The sequence below is a fragment of the Schistocerca piceifrons genome, chromosome 2, assembly GCF_021461385.2.
Source record: "Schistocerca piceifrons isolate TAMUIC-IGC-003096 chromosome 2, iqSchPice1.1, whole genome shotgun sequence".
Taxonomy (NCBI): domain Eukaryota; kingdom Metazoa; phylum Arthropoda; class Insecta; order Orthoptera; family Acrididae; genus Schistocerca; species Schistocerca piceifrons.
In genome coordinates, this window is record NC_060139.1 from 962377484 (window position 1) to 962398076 (window position 20593).

A 20593-nucleotide genomic window follows, 5' to 3' on the forward strand; every position below is an offset into this window, starting at 1 on the left:
GGATTAAATCTTTTGTTTTTTAGGGCTATCTTACGTGCTTCGGGTTTATTTATTTTCGATATTTTGCTTGTTGCTATAACATCAGCAATTATGTGTTTAACATTCGTATTATTTAGTGGGGGAGTTAGGTTATATTTTAAGCCTTTGTCAAGTAGCAACATTTCGGACTTTGTGAACTGAATATCTGTAAGATTCATTGTCCTTGGATAAAATTGATGTCTTTGGGTAATCGCTTTACGTAAAAAGTCTATTTTCTCATCAGTGCTGCTTAGCAAAATACAAAAAATCAAAGGTGAGAGTTCATTACTTAGCAATAAATGCAGACTATACATTTCGACATTTAAAAAATCTTTTATCTTAAAAGCTTCTCTAATTTCAGATTTAATCCATAAGACACTACTCTTTTGTTGTACATATGTTACATTACTAGATTTGGATTGGATATTGATTATAACATATTTTGGTATGATATGTTCCATGAGGCAAGTTTTATTAAATTTAATTTTCATACTAAGTTTCATAATTTTGGTTCTAATATTTCTAAACCTTTTGTAATTTCCAATGGTAAGACAGAGATTTAGGAACCAGGTTTTAAGTTGTAAGACATTTCCAGGGGCAGATGTGAACTCTGACCACAATCTATTGGTTATGAACTGTAGATTAAAACTGAAGAAACTGCGAAAAGGTGGGAATTTAAGGAGATGGGACCTGGATAAACTGACTAAACCACAGCTTGTAGAGAGCTTCAGGGAGAGCATTAGGGAATGATTGACAAGAATGGGGGAGAGAAATACAGTAGAAGAAGAATGGGTAGCTTTTGGAGACGAAATGGTGAGGGTAGCAGAGGATCAAGTAGGTAAAAAGATGAGGGCTAGTAGAAACCCTTTGGTAACAGACGAGATATTGAATTTAATTGATGAAAGGATAAAATACAAAAATGCAGTAAATGAAGCAGGCAAAAAAAGAAGACAAACGTCTCGAGAATGAGATTGACAGGAAGTGCAAAATGGCTAATCTGGGATGGCTAGAGGACAAATGTAAGGATGTAGAGGCACATATCACTAGGGGTAAGATACATACTGCCTACAGGAAAATTAAAGAAATCTTTGGAGAAAAGAGAACGACTTGCATGAATATCAAGAGCTCAGATGGAAATACAGTAATAAGCAAAGAAGGGAAAGCAGAAAGATGGAAGGAGTATGTAGAGGGTCTGTACAAGGGCGATGTTCTTGAGGTTAATATTATGGAAATGGAAGAGAATGTAGATGAAGATGAAGTAAGAGATATGATACTGCGCGAAGAGTTTGACAGAGCACTGAATGATCTAAGTCGAAACAAGGCTCCGGGAGTAGACAACATTCCATTAGAACTACTGACAGCCTTGGGAGAGCCAGTCCTGACAAAACTGTACCATCTGGTGAGCAAGATGTATGAGACAGGCGAAATACCCTCAGACTTCAAGAAGAATATAATAATTCCAATCCCAAAGAAAGCAGGTGTTGACAGATGTGAAAATTACCGAACTATCAGTTTAATAAGTCGCAGCTGCAAAATACTAATGCGTATTCTTTACAGACCAATGGAAAAACTGGTAGAAACTGACCTCGGCAAAGATCAGTTTTGATTCTGCAGAAATATTGGAACACGTGAGGCAGTACTGACCCTACGACTTATCTTAGAAAATAGATTAAGGAAAGGCAAACCTACATTTCTAGCATTTGTAGACTTAGAGAAAGCTTTTGACAATGTTGACTGGAATACTCTCTTTCAAATTCTAAAGTTGGCACGGGTAAAATAGAGGGAGCAAAAGGCTATTTACAATTTGTACAGAAACTAGATGGCAGTTATAGTCGAGGGACGTTAAAGGGAAGCAATGGTTGGGAAAGGAGTGAGACAGGTTTTTAGCCTCTCCCCGATGTTGTTCAATCTGTATATTGAGCAAGCAGTAAAGGAAACAAAAGAAAAATTTGGAGTAGGTATTAAAATCCATGAAGAAGAAATAAAAACTTGAAGGTTCGCCGATGACAATTGTAATTCTGTCGGAGACAGAAAAGGACTTGGAAGAGCAGTTGAACGGAATGGACAGTGTCTTGAAAGGAGGATATAAGATGAACATCAACAAAAGCAAAACGAGGCTAATGGAATGTAGTCGAATAGTCGGGTGATGCTGAGGGAATTAGATTAGGAAATGAGACACTTAAAGTAGTAAAGGAGTTTTGCCATATGGGGAGCAAAATAACTGATGATGGCCGAAGTAGAGAAGATATAAAATGTAGACTGGCAATGGAAAGGAAAGCGTTTCTGAAGAAGAGAAATTTGTTAACATCGAGTGTAGATTTAAGTGTCAGGAAGTCATTTCCGAAAGTATTTGTATGGAGTGTAGCCATGTATGGAAGTGAAACATGGACGATAAATAGTTTGGACAAGAAGAGAATAGAAGCTTTCGAAATGTGGTGCTACAGAAGAATGCTGAAGATTAGGTGGGTAGATCACATAACTAATGAGGAGGTATTGAATAGGATTGGAGAGAAGAGGAGTTTGTGGCACAACTTGACAAGAAGAAGGGACCGGTTGGTAGGACATGATCTGAGGCATCAAGGGATCACACATTTAGCATTGGAGGGCAGCGTGGAGGGTAAAAATCGTAGAGGGAGACCAAGAGATGAATACACTAAGCAGATTCAGAAGGATGTAGGTTGCAGTAAGTACTGGGAGATGAAGAAGCTTGCACAGGATAGAGTAGCATGGAGGGCTGCATCAAACCAGTCTCAGGACTGAAGACCACAACAACAAACAATGAAAGTGTTTGTGCTATCTGTTGTCAAATCGAGCAAATCATTGTTAGTGAACAGTTTCAGGGGCTTGACATTGGTGTATGCATTTCTGACTTCCCCACTGACACCAGGAAGATGCGTAATTATATTGAGAGATATGGTACAGACATTTTGGTGGGTAACAGTTTTCAACCATTTAGTTTGTCCATCTCGACAAATAGCAAAGAGATGATTCACTGGTAGAGGGACTGGAACCTATCACCTTAGTTGATACAGAAACTCGATCAGCGTTATTGAATGTAGTCACGTTTCTGAAAGGAATAATGACATTGTCTTCATTGTCCAGCTGTTCCTCTTTCATTTCACTTTCTGTGTTGTGATTACTTTCAGGAACAAAATTAGGTTCTACATCCAAATCATCATCACTTTCTAACAAGTTTTTCAATTTCTTATTCACTTAGAGTATACTGCCAAGCCACTTCTGAGCAGTTTTATTGCCCACAGTCAGTTTAACAAGAAAATTGCATAAGCAGAAATAGCTGATGTAAACAGATGTACTAGTTGTCAGACCCAGAACATGTTTCTTCTCATGTAAACAATCACCTGGCAAACAGAGTAATGATGAAACAAGTAGTGGCCTCATGGAATCTTAACTGAAAACTACAGTGAATGGCTTACACATAAGTAGTGTACTCTTGCATGTATTTTAATACAAAATCCACATAGGTCTGAGAGACCAGCTCATCCCTTCTAGGGTAAAGGTATTTGCTTAATAACTTCCTCTGTTCAAAGAAAGATAACACCTAAAGGATTTGTAAAACTGATTTTTGATAAAAATGTTTGACAAAAAGTATTATTTCATGAAGAAATGTAACTTTGAAGCTTAAGTACTTTTCATAATGAAATTCAGATATGAAAGTGAAATTATTGACAAAACATAGGTTTATTTACAAACGTGAATTAATTTTTTTGTGAAAGATTATGTTTAATTGATTTCTAAGGGCAGTGTATTTGATGTCAGTTGGTAAAGATTTTTATGACAGCTGCAAATGTTCACTGCCACAGAAGTGGTAATTGGGTTAGTTCACAGCCACTACACAAATCTCAATTCCACCTGTGATGTACAGTTATGTAAATAAATATATAAAAGGGAAATGCGTGTTTGTTTAAAATTATTGGGAGTACATTTGTAATCATAACAGTTAGCAAGATCCTGAACTATGTACAGGACTCCATATTATTATGATTTCAAAAGCAGATAAATTACAAGTCTTTTACTGTAAAGTTAGTAAACAAGACAACTTGATAGGTACATGACACCAATTTTACTTTAATTTCACTTTACATAAGTGTGTGTTTGCATTTACTTTCAAATGGTTCTAGTTTGACTGAACTTAGTGTGTGCGGATGATAAAGGTTATCTCAGTTCAAAATACTATATGCAGTCTACTGTAATGCTGTTAGGCTGTCCACAAGAGTTTACATAGAGACACTTATCAGCAAGAGCATTGTGACTTGTAACCAAACAGCAGACAGTGTTCTGTTGTGCCTTTGGCACACAAACACTTGAAGTTTACCGTGGGAAGGATCCTATACATTCGCTGAGGTTTAAAATCCTTTGTGTTAATGGTTGAGGTAGGATGACACTAAAGAGTTCTTAGTTGTGTAATCCAAATACCTGTACAGTATTTGTTACAGAGAAATTGTTATCTTTGGTCCACTAGTCTTCGCAACTCGGGGGAACAGTGGACTAGGTTCTTCGGGGGGTGGTTAGGTATGTTGCTTTGATAGGAGTCGTGCTAGTCCAGTTACATACCCAATAGAACAGTTGATAAATAATGTTTGCAGTATTGTCTTTTTCTTGTGAAAATACCTGCAACCAATTTTCTGGAGCACACAGGAAACCAGGAGATCAAATATGCTGATAGCGAACATACAATATTATAGTGCCCTCCTCTCAAATGTCATTGCCCCATTGTTAAGTGGGAAAAGTAAAGAGTGCATGAAAGAATTTCTATGTCTAGATCAATACTCCGCAAGATACCTTACTTTGTGTTAGAATTCAGATTCTCCAAATATTATAAGATTGTCACCTAACTGTTAGTCAATGATGAGTTGTCACTTCATCACTTGGAAAGAAAGAAGTTAATCCAATAGAGCTGAGAATGAGCAGATAATTATGTCCTTCGATAAGAAGAGAGCCCTTTATATATTACTTGTAGCCCATGAGTTCCTGTACATCACATATTAATTGAATATGTTTCTGATTCTGAGAAGAGAACACCCTTTGATTTCGATGAATATCTTTCTCCAGTTTAAAATAACAATAGGTTAGTTTATAAGTGTTGCGTAATTTAGTGTGGCATCAGACCTCCTGTAATTGCTGAGCAGCAGTATACATCCTGTGTTAGTTGTGCTAGATAAATGCTCCCGTCATTGGTGCAACTATTTTAATCAACATCTTTTTTGACATCCGATGATATTTGCAGCTGTTCAATTTTATTTATTACCTACCAGTTACAGTTCTGGCTACCATCCTCAGAGCAAATCATAATGTACATAAAATGGTCAAAAATTAATCTGTGCCTAATACAGCACCATCAGATATAAAGTATGACAAATTACGCAATAATTGTTTCACTGAATTTCCACTGTAGTAGGTTTACACAACTGAAGTGTGGTAACATGTACACTCTTAATCTTAACATCAAATAACCACCATAAGCTTGTTCAGAACATGGTAGTTCCTGTTCTTACTGAGCTTGTGGTGATTATTTGATGTTAAGTTTAAGTGTGTGTGTATTACCACATTTCAATTGAGTAAATCTACTACAGTAGAAATACAATAAAACAATTAATGTGATACTTTATCGCTTGTTATACTTGATGTTCCCATATTTAACAGAGATTAATTTTTGATCAGTTGACGTTCATTATCATCTTCCGTGAAGGTGGTAGACAGTACCGATACCGATAGAGAATAAATAAAATTGTACAGCTGTTGGCATAGAAAATGATTTTTCCAAATATTTATTCGCTGTAAGTGACCTCTTGAAGAATGTTTTATTAATCTTTATATTAATATGAAATGTGTATTCACTATTGTTTCCTATTCCTTTGTAGGTTTTGAGATTAAGTATAGCATTGATGTCGCATATACATCATACCTGGTTGATATACCACAAGCTATACAAGAAATATTCTATGTTGAAGGCTCTTCAACAAAAAAATCTTGCATTGACACGCTTAATGTGAAGATTTTAGCTCAAGGAATACCAGAGTTCAGGTCAGCTTAGCTATTGCACAGTTGATATATTGTTCTTTGTTTGAACCTTTAATAATCTGTTGACATTATTAGATTGGATCACCTTCTTCGGAGAGGACTGTTTACCGAGGCAAAGCAGTTTGCAATTGTTCATGGCCTTGATGTGGAAACTGTTTACAAAAGTGAAGCAATTTATATTGCCCAACAGAATACATCTGATGCGAACACTCTGCTAGGAGTGCTGCACGATATAACAGACGTACATTTTATTGTTGAATGTTGTTCGAAGGCTGCTGCCAAAAACTTACATGAGATTAGGCAGCTTTTGGAGTATTCTCGTAGTAGATTGACAAGTTTGAAGACTCAGGTAAGTATTGCATGCATTAAGTAAAATTAAGCATATTTATTATGGATACTTTGGAAATGCCAATGTGTATTAAATATAAATGAAGAAATATTTTTTGGTTTTCTTGGATTAATTTTCCAGCCCTTTAAGGTTGTCTGCTAAAGTTTATATATTCAAAATAAAATCTTGATACTGGATACCACTTCTTAAGGCCAAATATGTGCAACTGTTCTATATCACAAAGAACTCAGTAGGGCTGGCTTGCCAAGATCTGATTGAATATTTATGCAGTTATTGTTATGGATAACTGCATTAGCTACAGGAAGTCTAAGATAACTGTAGTAACACTGTTCACGTTTACGTCGCACTTCACTTAGCGTAGACCGGGACTGTGTCCTAGGCATGCCCGATGTTAACTGACTGGGCACGGCCCGTGCTGCCGGAGTTGTTGTTGTTGTTGTTGTTGTTGTTGTTGTTGTTATGCCGGCAGAGGTCGTGTCCAAATTCTCGCGTGCCCTCTGGTGGACGGGACTCTACTTGCGGCAACTACCGTCCGTGACGCGCCGTGCCAATGTGCGCCTCCCACGATCTTTCTGGTGGCTACTGCACTCCTCCTCCTTAGGGGGGTGAAGCCACTGTGATCCACTGTGTCGGAAGTTGGAGCGTCGGGCAGGAGCGATAACCTCCACATCCATTGGAAGGCCGGAGTCGAGGGGATCTGCCAACCCTCGAGCCGGAACCTTCGAATACGGCTGGAAGTGAGCCACACGAAGAGGCCCCCGTCTTCCCACAACCGGAGCCCGGGACAGAACGGGCGACAAGCTGTCGAACTCCAGATCCTGTTCCACCTCGGGAGGGGCAAGACCCAGTGGCGGGGACGATGGGGAAGGGACGACCACAGGTGAACCAGCCTCCTGAGAAACCGGGCCTGCGAGGGGGGCCGGCTCTCGCTGGGGCATCTCGAACAATGGCGATGCCGGTGCTGGAGCTACTGGAGGCTGCCAAGGCTGAGAACCATCGCAGTGCGGCAGAGTCACAGCGGGGAGAGGAGGTAACGTCCCCTGCGAAACCAACACAGGTGCTGGCAGTGGGGAAGCCAGTGTCCGAGAGGTCGGAGGGTGGGTGCCCAAACGTGGACGTAGCTGATTTTGGTGACGACGTACCACCCGGTCCCCCGCCTGCTAGGTATAGAGCCGGCGGCCATTTCGGCGCAGGACCACCGCCAGTATCCAACGTGGATTGGGACCAAACCCACGGGCCCAGACCGACATACCCAGTGGAAAGCCAGGTACTCCGTTTTGCGAAGACTGGCGAGGACCAGGCCGGAGGAGGTGCAGCAGAGTCCTAGGTTGACGCCCATGGAGGAGCTCTGCGGGGCTGCGTTCTCCCATTGGTGTGGTCCGGTATGCCGTCAGGAAAAACGTCAATGCTTCCTCCGCAGGAAACTCGTGCACATACTTTTTCATCTGCGTCTTAAATGTGCGCAGCATGCGCTCGGCTTCCCCATTCGATTGTGGATGGGAAGGGGGAGAGCAAACGTGCCGAATACCGAAGCGCCTACAAAAATCCTGGAAGGTCTGCGAAATAAACTGCGGTCCACTGTCCGAGACCAGGGTGATTGGCAGACCTTTCACAGAAAAGATTTTTGCTAGTGCCTGGACTGCAACTTCTGAATTGGTTGAGGAGCAGCGAACCACATATGGGAATCAGGAATAAGCATCAATGACAATGAACCAAAAGCCATTGAGAAACGGGCCCGCAAAATAGATGTGAACATGTTCCCATGCTTGGGTTGCCGGCGACCATGAAGAGAACGCTGCCCTGGGAGATGCCTGTTGGCTCGCACACTGGGAACAGGCGGCCACCAAGTGCTCAATTTCTCTGTCAATACCGGGCCAGTTCACATGTCTGTGAGCCAAGGGGAAACACCTCAGTGCTCCGCATGTAATAACGTGAGGACCTCCCTTCGTAAACTTGCAGGAACAACCACGCGAGGAGCTGTATCATCGGTAGCCTGAAGGAGAACTCCTTCCAAGACCGAGAGGCGGTCTCGTAGAATAAAATAATTACGAAGAGGGTCTGAGGCCAGGCCCGGAGGGCGGGATGACCACCCCTGCTGAAGGAGGCGAACTACTCGCCGGAGAACCGGGTCAGCTGCCATTTCCCTGGCGACTCGAGAACTAGTGATCGGGAAGCCATCAACCACTTGGCGGGACGCCACATCCAAATGAAAACACATAATCTCCTTTCGATCGAACGTAGGATCCGGGCCCACCGGAAGACGGGAAAGAGCATCGGCGTTGGCATGCTGTCCTGTAGGGCGAAAATGAATGTCATAGTGGTACTTAGAGAGGAACAAGGCCCAGCGCTGTAGTCTGTGGGCCGCCCTATCCGGAATCTGAGAGGCGGGGCCAAATAACAATATTAACGGCTTATGGTCAGTGATTAACTGAAACTTCGTGCCATACAAGAAAGGGTGAAACTTGGTAACAGCGTAGACAATGGCCAAAGCCTCTTTTTCCACCTGGGAGTAATGGGCCTGCGCCGGACTAAGCGTTTTAGACGCAAATGCCCGGAACCATCTGCGTTGTGATGGGCCAGGACCGCCCCCACCCCATACTGCGAAGCATCTGTAGCCAGGACCAACGGCTTATGGGGATCAAAAGTAGCCGAAGAAGGTGCTGACGTGAGGAGGCCCTTCAGCGAGGTGAACGCTCGCTCGCATGCAGGCGACCAATCAAAAGGAACACCCTTGCGCAGAAGGCAGTACAGAGGGCGGGCTATGGTGGAAGCCCTGGGAATGAACCGGTGGTAATAGGCAATCTTGCCTAAAAAAGCTTGTAAATCTTTCAGCGAAGCCGGCCGAGGAAGGTCGATGATACCTTGTACCAAACTTCCTAGTGGCTGGATGCCGTGCCGAGAGATGGTGTAGCCCACATACTCAATGGACGGTTGGAAGAAGTTTGACTTACGCAGGTTGCAACGCAAGCCCACAGACCTGAATTTGAGAAAGAGGGTGCGAAGGTTGTGCAAGTGTTCCTTCGTGCTGCGGCCTGTGACAATTGTCGTCCAGGTAATTAATATAATGAGGGATTGTCGACGTGACGTGCTCAAGATAACGCTGGAATATCGCCGGGGCACTGGATATTCCGAAGGCCAACCGCTGATATTGGTAAAGGCCAAACGGGGTGTTGACGACCGCCAGCCGTTTGGAGTCCTCATCAAGTGGTATCTGATGATAAGCCTCCGAAAGATCGATTTTCGAAAAATATTGGCCTCCCGCCACGGCGGAGAACAATTCATCAGCACGAGGAAAAGGATAGGTGTCCACAACCAATTGGGAATTAATGGTGGCCTTGAAATCACAACAAAGACGTAATTTTCCCGAGGGCTTCCTTACAATAACGAGGGGCGAAGCCCACTCGCTAGAAGAAATGGGAAGAACGACCCCTAGGGCTGTCAGCCGGTCTAGCTCTTCCCTTACCTGAGGGTGGAGAGCCAAGGGGATCTGCCTCGCACGCAGAAAACGCGGGCGAGCTGACGCCTTCAACGTTAAGTGAGCTTCAAAATCTGAAACACGCCCCAGGCCCTCCTCAAAAATATCTGGAAAGTCTGAGATCAAAGATTCCAATGATTGATAGGGAACGTCTTCGGAGACCAACTGTATGGTGTCAGCAATAGAAAAACCGAAAGCTTGAAAGGCATCCAGGCCAAAAAGGTTAACGGAGCTCGCATCACTGACAACAATAAAAGTAATAGGTCGAGTGACTGATTTGTAAGTCACGTCGGTAGTGAATTGACCCAATAGGGGAATGAACTGTTTACCATAACCGCGTAGACGCCGGTAAACTGGCGCCAACGGGGGCGATTCAAGGTCGGAATAAGTTTGTGCATTCAACTACGAAACTGACGCGCCCGTATCTACTTGCAGTTGTAACTGGCGCGACCGAACCTACACCTCGATAAAGAGTTTGCGTGCCGATGTGTCGGGAGCCTGGCCCCATGAAACTTCCTGAATGTCAACGTCCATGTCCTCTGTACCTGCTTCCTTTGATTCTTTTGAGGCTGAGCGGCAAACTTGAGCAATGTGACCTTTTTTATTACATTTGCAACAAACGGCCCAACACTGGGGGCACTCTGACCAATCATGATGTATGTAGCACGACACACAGGACGGCAACAGGGGGCGGCGGCCGGAATTCTGTTTACGTGCCGTGCGGGAGCGGCCGTAATGGCCGGATTGTACCGCTCGCACGCCGTCCACCCCGGACACAGTGGACGCAGCCGCGCCGCCCTGAACTGCCACAAAGTCGCACCACGCTTCCAGCTGTTGACCTGCTGCGTGAGAGATATCATACGATTGAGCAATGGACAGGACTTCCTCGAGGGAAGGGTCTTCTAACTGCAGGGCCCGTTGCCGGACCTCCCTATCAGGGGCCGAACGAACAATGACGTCGCATACCATAACGTGGGCATACGACTCTCGCGACTGCTCCGTGACAAAATGACACTTGCGACTAAGATCGTGCAGGGTAGCGGCCCACGTCCGGTAAGACTGATGGAGCTACTTCTTGCATTGATAGAACTCGACCCTAGCCGCCACAACATGCGTGCGGCGGCGATAATATGAAGACAGCAATGAACACAATGCGTCAAAAGACAAGGACGAGGGTTCCTGCAAGGGCGCTAGCTGCCGCAAAACTTGATACAGCGAGGGAGATATCCAAGACAAGAAGAGAGCACGACATATCTCGGCATCGGCAACATGAAACGCCTGAAAATGCTGCCGAAGGCGATGTTCATAAGCGTCCCAATCCTCCGCCGTCTCGTCATAGGGGGGGAAAGGGAGGAGGGAACGGCGCTGGAGCAGACGGCGTGGAGAGCAACGCTGGAAGCACTTGTTTCATGGTGGCCATGAGCTCCATCTGCTGCTCAACCAAAACCTGCACTAAACCCTCCATGCCGTGGAGAAGCTGCGAAACCGGAACGACGACGCAACACGCGAAAGAACGACCCTACTCGTCGCCAATTATGTAGTAACACTGTTCATGTTTACGTCGCACTTCACTTAGCGTAGACCGGGACTGTGTCCTAGGCATGCCCGATGTTAACTGACTGGGCACGGCCCGTGCTGCCGGAGTTGTTGTTGTTGTTGTTGTTGTTGTTGTTGTTATGCCGGCAGAGGTCGCGTCCGAATTCTCGCATGCCCTCTGGTGGACGGGACTCTACTTGCGGCAACTACCATCCGTGATGCGCAGTTTCTGGTGGCTACTGCAATAACTGTTAATGAGAGGGATATTTCATAAACAGTGCACACAATTTTTTTTTTGCATACACATTTATTTTTATATGCGATTGCAGGCTTTCTTGGCGTATTTCAGATTTGAAATCTTCACAGGTTATCAGACGAGTGGCGTCATCTTCTAGTCTCAACGTTTCAACGGATTGCGTATCCATCATCTTTGTCTGAAGATGATAGATACGCAATCCATTGAAACATTGCGACTAGAAGACGCTGCCACTCGGCTGGTAACCCATGAAGATTTCATAATTTTTTTTTTATTTTTTTTTTTCATCAATATCTCTTTACAGTCCTACAGTATAGTCTCCCTGATTGTCTATGAATGAATCCCAAAGTCTCAGAAGTTCTGTTATCCCATCCAGGACACCACTTCTGTTCATCTGTTGAATGGCTCAGGAATGGTGGTAGAAAGCTCTTCCAGAGAAATATAATGACGTTCCACACACAGGTTTTTCCATTTTCGGGAATTAGTTAGTCTTGTGGACTCGTGTCCAGGCTGTTGGGAGGATGGGGCAGTACTTCCCATCTACTGTATTCGTACAGTTTTTGGGCTACGACACTGCCGATATGAAGGTGAGCAATGTCATGGAGAATGAATGGCCCAGCCTGAAGCAACTGAGGTTGGGTTTTGTACATTTACCTGCACAGATTTTGCATGAAGTTAAGACGATACACAGCTGTGGCACTTGTTCCACATGGGACTCTTATCTGTCGTGATGATTCCTTGCTTGACCTTTGACTGAGGACGTCAAAATTTGGACTGTGATTTCAGGTCTGGGAAGTCACTAATCCACGTTTCATCAGTAGTGACAATTCGACACAAGAATTCTTGACCTTCACGGTCAAATCATTGTTTGAGCAAAGTTGCAGTGTCCAGGCATTTCTGCTTCTCTTCAGCAGCATTCCCACAATGTGGGACCAGTCACACACAAATTTTTGTCTTCTTCAGATCATTGTTAGAATATGGTATACTACTGTTGGGGGATTTCCTGTGGCTTCAGAGAATTCTTCTCAAGTCGTACTGCAATCTTTTTCAAGAACATCTCTCACAACTTTCACATTTCATTCATCTGTTGATGTTTCTGGCATTCTGGGCCTCGGATTTTTGTCCATGCTCTTACGATCACCATGGTAATGATTAACACAATGTGAACCTGTACTGTGGTCCACTGCATACTCACCACAAGCTTTACCTAACACACTGTGGATTTGTCGGGTTCTTGCCACATAAAATTTGGGTCTTAGTGTACAACCTCTGGTCTTCACAGTACCTGAGGCCCCTTCGGTGTCCATTTTTACCTCTCGGCAATTTATGTTGGAGTACAAAGTGAAAAAACAAAAACGTGCTTCTCCTCAAGCTCCCAGCTACATCTGTTGTAGTTTTCATTGTTGTTGCATCAAACAATTTGTTATTATACCAACCTGTGCATTATTTTTGACATGTCCCTTGTATTATCTTCCAGACAACACAAACAGTAAATGTCCCAATACACTTCCCCCAGATACAATTAGGAAAAAAAAAATTCATTCCAGTTGTAAACTTCATTTGATATAATCCATATGATTGTACTTTCGTAAATAAAAGTTGGTCTGATAATGAGTCGAGAAATACTGCATCTACTGCCTTGATGCAAGAATTTCAGTATTTAATGTTAGAAAAGAGAGTTGTATCACATCACTGATGTTCTTGGAATTCATGATGGCTGACATGCAGGATGTCATTCTGTTGGAGATAATTTATGACATTTCGGCTCAGAATATGTTTCCAGATCCTAAAACATATGAATGACAATTATACTGGGTGGTAATTACGTGAATTACTTCCACTACCCTTCTTGTCGACTCATATGACCTGTGCATTCTTCCAACCACCGGGCACAGTTTTTTTGTTGAGAATATCTACAGTGTATTACTTTTAATAGAGAGTCTACTTCAGTTGCAAATTCTGTATAGAATGTGATGGAGATTCCATTAGGTCATTGTTGGTTTTTTAAGCTATTTCTGAATGCCATGAGACCTATATCTGTATCACTCAGCTTTCCAATGATGTGAGAATTAAACTGGGACAATACTCCTGGGTCTCCATTTGTAAAGGTGCATTTGAAAGTTGTGTTCAGGATTTCTGATTTTAATTTCATACCAACAATTTCGGTTCCCCTGTGTCACCGCTGAGTGTTTGGATGCCACTGATAGCTTTACATATGATAGTAACTTCACACCTGTTGTGCAGTAGTTGATATTGCTTGTAATTCTATACAGAGACAACATACCAGGGAATGATAAAAGATGAACTGTTCTACATATTATGTATCTATTCGGTGCTTGGTCAGCTGTTGCTCTAAACTTGAGCTACTGTTTTTCTAAATCTTCATGCCCAGAGCTAATTGTATTAACTTCCTCCTTGAGATCTGACAGTTCAGCCACTTCATGGAATTTACGGAATGTCCCCCCTTCCCCATGAACGATGGATCTTGCCGTTGGTGGGGAGGCTTGCGTGCCTTAGTGATACAGATAGCCATACCATAGGTGCAATCACAACGGAGGGGTATCTGTTGAGAGGCCAGAGAAATGTGTGGTTCCTGAAGAGGGGCAGCAGCCTTTTCAGTAGTTGCAGGGGCAACAGTCTGGATGATTGACTGATGTGGCCTTGTAACATTAATCAAAACAGTACTGCGAACGGCTGAAAGCAAAGGGAAACTACAGCCATAATTTTTCCCAAAGGCATGCAGCTTTACTGCATGGTTAAATGATGATAGCATTCTCTTGGGTAAAATATTCCAGAGGTAAAATAGTCCCCCATTCTTATCTCTGGGCAGGGACTACTCAGGAGGACACTGTTATCGGGAGAAACAAAACAGGCGTTTTCAGATTGGAGTGTGGAATGTCAGATCCCTTAATCGGGCAGTAGGTTAGAAAATTAAAGAGGGAAATGGATAGGTGAAATTTAGATATAGTGGGAATTAGTGAAGTTCAGTGGCAGGAGGAACAAGACTTTTGGTCAGGTGAATACAGGGTTATAAATACAAAGTCAAATAGGGGTAATGAAGGAGTAGGTTTAATAATGAATAAAAAAATAGGAGTACGGGTAAGCTACTACAAACAGCATAGTGAACGCATTATTGTGACCAAGATAGCCATGAAGCCCACGCCTACTACAGCAGTACAAGCTTATGTGCCAACTAGCTCTGCAAAATATGATGAAGGAATTGATGAAATGTATGATGAGATAAAAGAAATTATTCAGGTCGTGAAAAGAGACGAAAATTTAATAGTCATGGGTGACTGGAATTCAATAGTAGGAAAAGGGAGAGAAGGAAACATAGTAGGTGAATATGGATTGAGGGTAAGAAAAGAAAGAGGAACCCGCCTGGTAGAATTTTGCACAGAGCATAACTTTATCATAGCTAACACTTGGTTCAAGAATCATGAAAGAAGGTTGTATACATGGAAGAATCCTGGAGATACTAGGAGGTATCAGATACAGTATATAATGGTAAGACAGAGATTTAGGAACCAGGTTTTAAGTTGTAAGACATTTCCAGGGGCAGATGTGGACTCTGACCACAATCTATTGGTTATGAACTGTAGAATAAAACTGAAGAAACTGCGAAAAGGTGGGAATTTAAGGAGATGGGACCTGAATATACTGACTAAACAAGAGCTTGTAGAGAGCTTCAGAGACAGCATTAGGGAATGATTGACAAGAATGGGGGAGAGAAATACAGTAGAAGAAGAATGGGTGGCTTTTGGAGATGAAATGGTGAAGGTAACTGAGGATCAAGTAGGTAAAAAGACAAGGACTAGTAGAAACCCTTGGGTAACAGAAGAGATATTGAATTTAATTGATGAAAGGATAAAATACAAAAATGCAGTAAATGAAGCAGGCAAAAAAGAATACAAACGTCTCAAGAATGAGATCACAGGAAGTGCAAAATGGCTAATCAGGGATGGCTAGAGGACAAATGTAAGGATGTAGAGGTACATATCACTAGGGGTAAGACTGATACTGCCTATAGGAAAATTAAAGAAATCTTTGGAGAAAAGACAATGACTTGCATGAATATCAAGAGCTCAGATGGAAATACAGTAATAAGCAAAGAAGGGAAAGCAGAAAGGTGGAATGAGTATGTAGAGGGTCTGTACAAGGGCGATGTTCTTGAGGTTAATATTATGGAAATGGAAGAGAATGTAGATGAAGATGAAGTAGGAGATATGATACTGCGCGAAGAGTTTGACAGAGCACTGAATGATCTAAGTCGAAACAAGGCCCCGGGAGTAGATGACATCCCGTTAGAACTAATGACAGCCTTGGGAGAGCCAGGCCTAACAAAACTCTACCATCTAGTGAGCAAGGCGAAATACCCTCAGACTTCAAGAAGAATATAATAATTCCAGTCCCAAAGAAAGCAGGTGTTGACAATTGTGAAAATTACCAAACTATCAGTTTAATAAGCCACGGCTGCAAAATACTAACACGAATTCTTTACATACGAATGGAAAAACTGGTAGAAGCCGGCCTTGGGGAAGATCAGTTTGGATTCTGTAGAAATGTTGGAACACGCGAGGCAATACTGACCCTTCGACTTATCTTAGAAAATAGATTAAGGAAAGGCAAACCTACGTATCTAGCATTTGTAGACTTAGAGAAAGTTTTTGACGATGTTGACTGAAATACTTTCTTTCAAATTCTGAAGGTGGCAGGGGTAAATTACAGGGAGCGAAAGGCTTTTTGCGATTTGTACAGAAACCAGATTGCGGTTATAAGAGTCGAGGGGCATGAAAGGGAAGGAGTGGTTGGGAATGGAGTGAGGCAGGGTTGTAGCCTATCCCCGATATTATTCAATCTGTATGTTGAGCAAGCAGTAAAGGAAAAAAAAGAAAAATTTGGAGTAGGAATTAAAATCCATGGAGAAGAAATAAAAACTTTGAGGTTTGCTGATGACATTGTAATTCTGTCAGAGACAGCAAAGGACCGGAAAGATCAGCTGAACGAACGGAATGGACAGTTGTCTTGAAAGCAGGATATAAGATGAACATCAACAGAAGCGAAACGAGGATAATGGAATGTAGTCGAATTAAATCAGCTGATGCTGCAGGAATTAGATTAGGAAATGAGAGGCTTAAAGTAGTAAAGGAGTTTTGCTATTTGGGGAGCAAAATAACTGATGATGGTCGAAGTAGAGGGGATATAAAATGTACACTGGCAATGGCAAGGAAAGCGTTTCTGACAAAGAGAAATTTGTTAACATCGAGTATAGATTTAAGTGTCAGGAAGTCATTTCCGAAAGTATTTGTATGGAGTGTAGCCATGTATGGAAGCGAAACGTGGACGATACATAGTTTGGACAAGAAGAGAATAGAAGCGTTCGAAATGTGGTGCTACAGAAGAATGCTTAAGATTATATGGGTAGATCACATAACTAATGAGGAGGTATTGAATAGAATTAGAGAGAAGAGAAATTTGTGGCACAACTTGACTAGAAGCAGGGAGTGTTTGGTAGGGCATATTCTGAGGCATCAAGGGATCACCAATTTAGTACTGGAGGGCAGCGTGGAGGATAAAAATCGTAGAGGGAGACCAAGAGATGTATACATTAAACAGATTCAGAAAGATGTAGGTTGCAGTAGGTTGTGGGAGATGAAGAAGCATGCACAGGATAGAGTAGCATGGAGAGCTGCATCAAACCAGTCTCTGGACTGAAGACCACACAACAACAACACCATATAGGATTGACTTAAGGCATCGGAAAAGTTCAAGGAAGGGCAGCTCGTTCTGTATTATTGGAAAATAGGGGAGTGAGCGTCACAGAGATGATATGTGATTTGGGGTGGCAGCCATTAAATGAGAAGTGTCTTTCGCTGCAGTTAGATCCTTTCAAGAGATTACAATCACCAGCTTTCTGCTCCAAATATGAAAATGTTGAGTTGATGTCCATCTACATAGGAGGAATTAATCATCACAATAAAATAAGAGAAATTGGAACTTGCAAGGAAAGGCTTAAGTGTCTGTTTTTCCGGTGTGCTATAAGAGTGTTGAATGGTTGTGAATTAGCATTTATGTGTGATTTGCAGAATAATGATGTAGATGTAGAAAGAGAAAGGTGGTGGGACACTGGTCTAACACTTATGGGAACAGTAGTTCAAATCCCTGACCAGCCATCTAGATTCGGATTCTCCCTCATTGGCCTAATCGCGTAAGGTAAATGCTGGGATGTTTCCTTGGAAAAGGACACATCAGATTACTTTCCTAATCCTTCCCTGATAGTATCTTGTATTCTATGGCCTCGTTATTAGTGGAATGTTAAAACTGAATCTTTGCTTTTTGTGAGAGCATTGGCTTCTGGAACAGACTCAGCTATTTAGTTACAGTAGGTGCCCTGCAAATCAGTTTGCAGGTATTGGAGTGGCAAGGCAACTGCCTGCCTTGTGGTCCCTAATCCATATCAGTCATGATACTCTCTATTTGTCTAGGATTATTTGCTGCTAAGAGGTCAAGTGTGCTTTCACAACCATTCACGTTTCGAGTGGGCTTGTGAACTAATTGTTCAAAATAATTTTCTAAGGACGCATTCAGTAAGATTTTGGATGATGTTTTATGCCTGCCGCCAGCTTTAAACATTTAATTTTTCCAGCACATTGAGGGTAGATTGATGTCAGCCCTGACTATAATTGTATGAGTGGGGTACCTGTTTGAAATGAGATTAAATTTTTCTTTGAACTGTTCAGTGACTAAATTTTAGCTGTTCACTTGTTCACACCAATTTTCTCTATAAAAATCCAAGCTTTCCACAAAGTCTGCCGTAGTTCTCATGAGAAAATCAACTGCCTGTTGAGGAATTAATGGCATCCCACTTGTAAATGACATTGTAGTGCCCACTTCAACTAGAGATAACATCTCTTTTCCAATCACAGTGTGCAATATGGGACACACACAGTCTCTCGGTATCAAGTGCACAGTTCCACACATTCCTGTGTGTTTAGTCCATATCTCTATTAAAGTTGTTGACACTCATTCTGATTTCCACACCCATTTCAGTGCTTCAGTCCCAGTAGTCCGCAGTGTAGGCCAGAATCCGTCTGCTTAATTAAGATCTCGTGCTTATTATTAAGGCCTTTTTGGCAACAGCAGATTTTATTATACTTTTGTACTTGATGTATCTCTGATTTTTTGTTCAGCACTGATAAGCCATTGGAACAGTCTATTCTATGTAGCTACTACCACATTCACATAGAATATTGGAAACACTTGGACTTATGGAGCAATCACTACCTCTTATAGAGTTTGTAGGCAGCCAGTTCTACCTAATGGTGCTCCACACTACAGAAGAAACATTGTGTTCTGATCTGTTGTTGATTGACTGGTTTTGCATATGTATTTTCCAAAGAGAGCTGACTTGATTTTATGTTTGTGACAGTTATTTTGTCTGGACACACAGGTTACATGAATTACTTAGACACTGAGATGGTTCTTCTCTGTTTATCAGGACAACACAACACAACACTATTTTGGACAGAATGATAAACTGTGCCCAGGGATGTCAATCTGTGTGTGGTCAGCTTGCTACACTGAGTGGCAAAGCTGGCCATTCTAACTTCTACTGAACTAAAATTTTGAAGAACGTGCTATAAACACCGCTCCTTTTCACTCATACCATAATTATCATTGACGACACCATTTTCATTTGACCTCATGGCAAGGAAAACATTACACCTATTCTATGATCATGTAAAGAGCATGCACCAAACAAAGATTTCTGTGGAAATGGAGAAAGAAGGAAAGCTACTCTTCCTGGATGCTCAACATTATTGGAAATGAGGTGTCCTGTAAAGGACATTTTGTAAATGCCATGAGCCGCATTTAAAATGTTTAGTAGCCAAGCTGGTATTTGGGTGTTGAACCCATTTTTGGTGGATCTGATACAGAGGACAACAAACAATTGTATGCATATTGATATCTACAACATAACAATTCTATACATAACAGTGAGAACATATGTTTACTTGCATATTATGTATCTGTATTGATGATGTGTGTTGATTATGAATTACTTGTGATATTCAAATCCGTGTTCAACTAAAAAGCATACAACCATGTGGATATTTAGAATTTTATTACAACTATGTCTGTCTCACAGTACATAGTCTGTGGGGTGTTTTAGTAATTTCAGATCTTAAACAGTGACTTTTCTTGGTCACACTGGATACAACCATCATATAATATAAAAACGGAATTGCCAGAGAAGCCAAACAGTCTGTATTACATGTCTCTTGTTATTCTGAGATCATATTTGTTTATGTCTTTGGCATGTGCACGCGCGCGCCCTTACACACACACACACACACACACACACACACACACACACACACACAGATATATATATATTAAAGACAAAGAGTTTGTCTTTAAATATGTCTGCTTGTGTAAAAACAAAGATGATGTGACTTGCCAAATGAAAGTGCTGGCAGGTCGACAGACACACAAACAAACACAAACATACACACAAAATTCAAGCTTTCGCAACAAACTGTTGCCTCATCAGGAAAGAAGGAAGGAGAGGGAAAGACGAAAGGATGTGGGTTTTAAGGGAGAGGGTAAGGAGTCATTCCAATCCCGGGAGCGGAAAGACGTACCTTAGGGGAAAAAAAGGACGGGTATACACTCGCGCGCGCACACACACACACACACACACACACACACACACACACACACACACACATATCCATCCACACATATACAGACACAAGCAGACATATTTAAAGACAAAGAGTTTGGGCAGAGATGTCAATCGAGGCAGAAGTGCAGGGGCAAAGATGTTGTTGAATGACAGGTGAGGTATGAGTGGCGGCAACTTGAAATTAGCAGAGATTGAGGCCTGGTGGGTAATGGGAAGAGAGGATATATTGAT

General features: G+C 42.2%; 1 protein-coding gene across 1 annotated transcript in view; it reads left to right on the forward strand.

Annotated features, from left to right (window-relative positions):
- LOC124776022 overlaps positions 1–20593 on the forward strand; it is a 290423-nt gene that overhangs the window by 92415 nt on the left and 177415 nt on the right. The window contains exons 7-8 of the mRNA XM_047250863.1: positions 5898–6060; positions 6133–6406. Coding sequence (XP_047106819.1) covers positions 5898–6060; positions 6133–6406 — 437 coding nt within the window. The remainder of the gene's footprint in view (positions 1–5897; positions 6061–6132; positions 6407–20593) is intronic.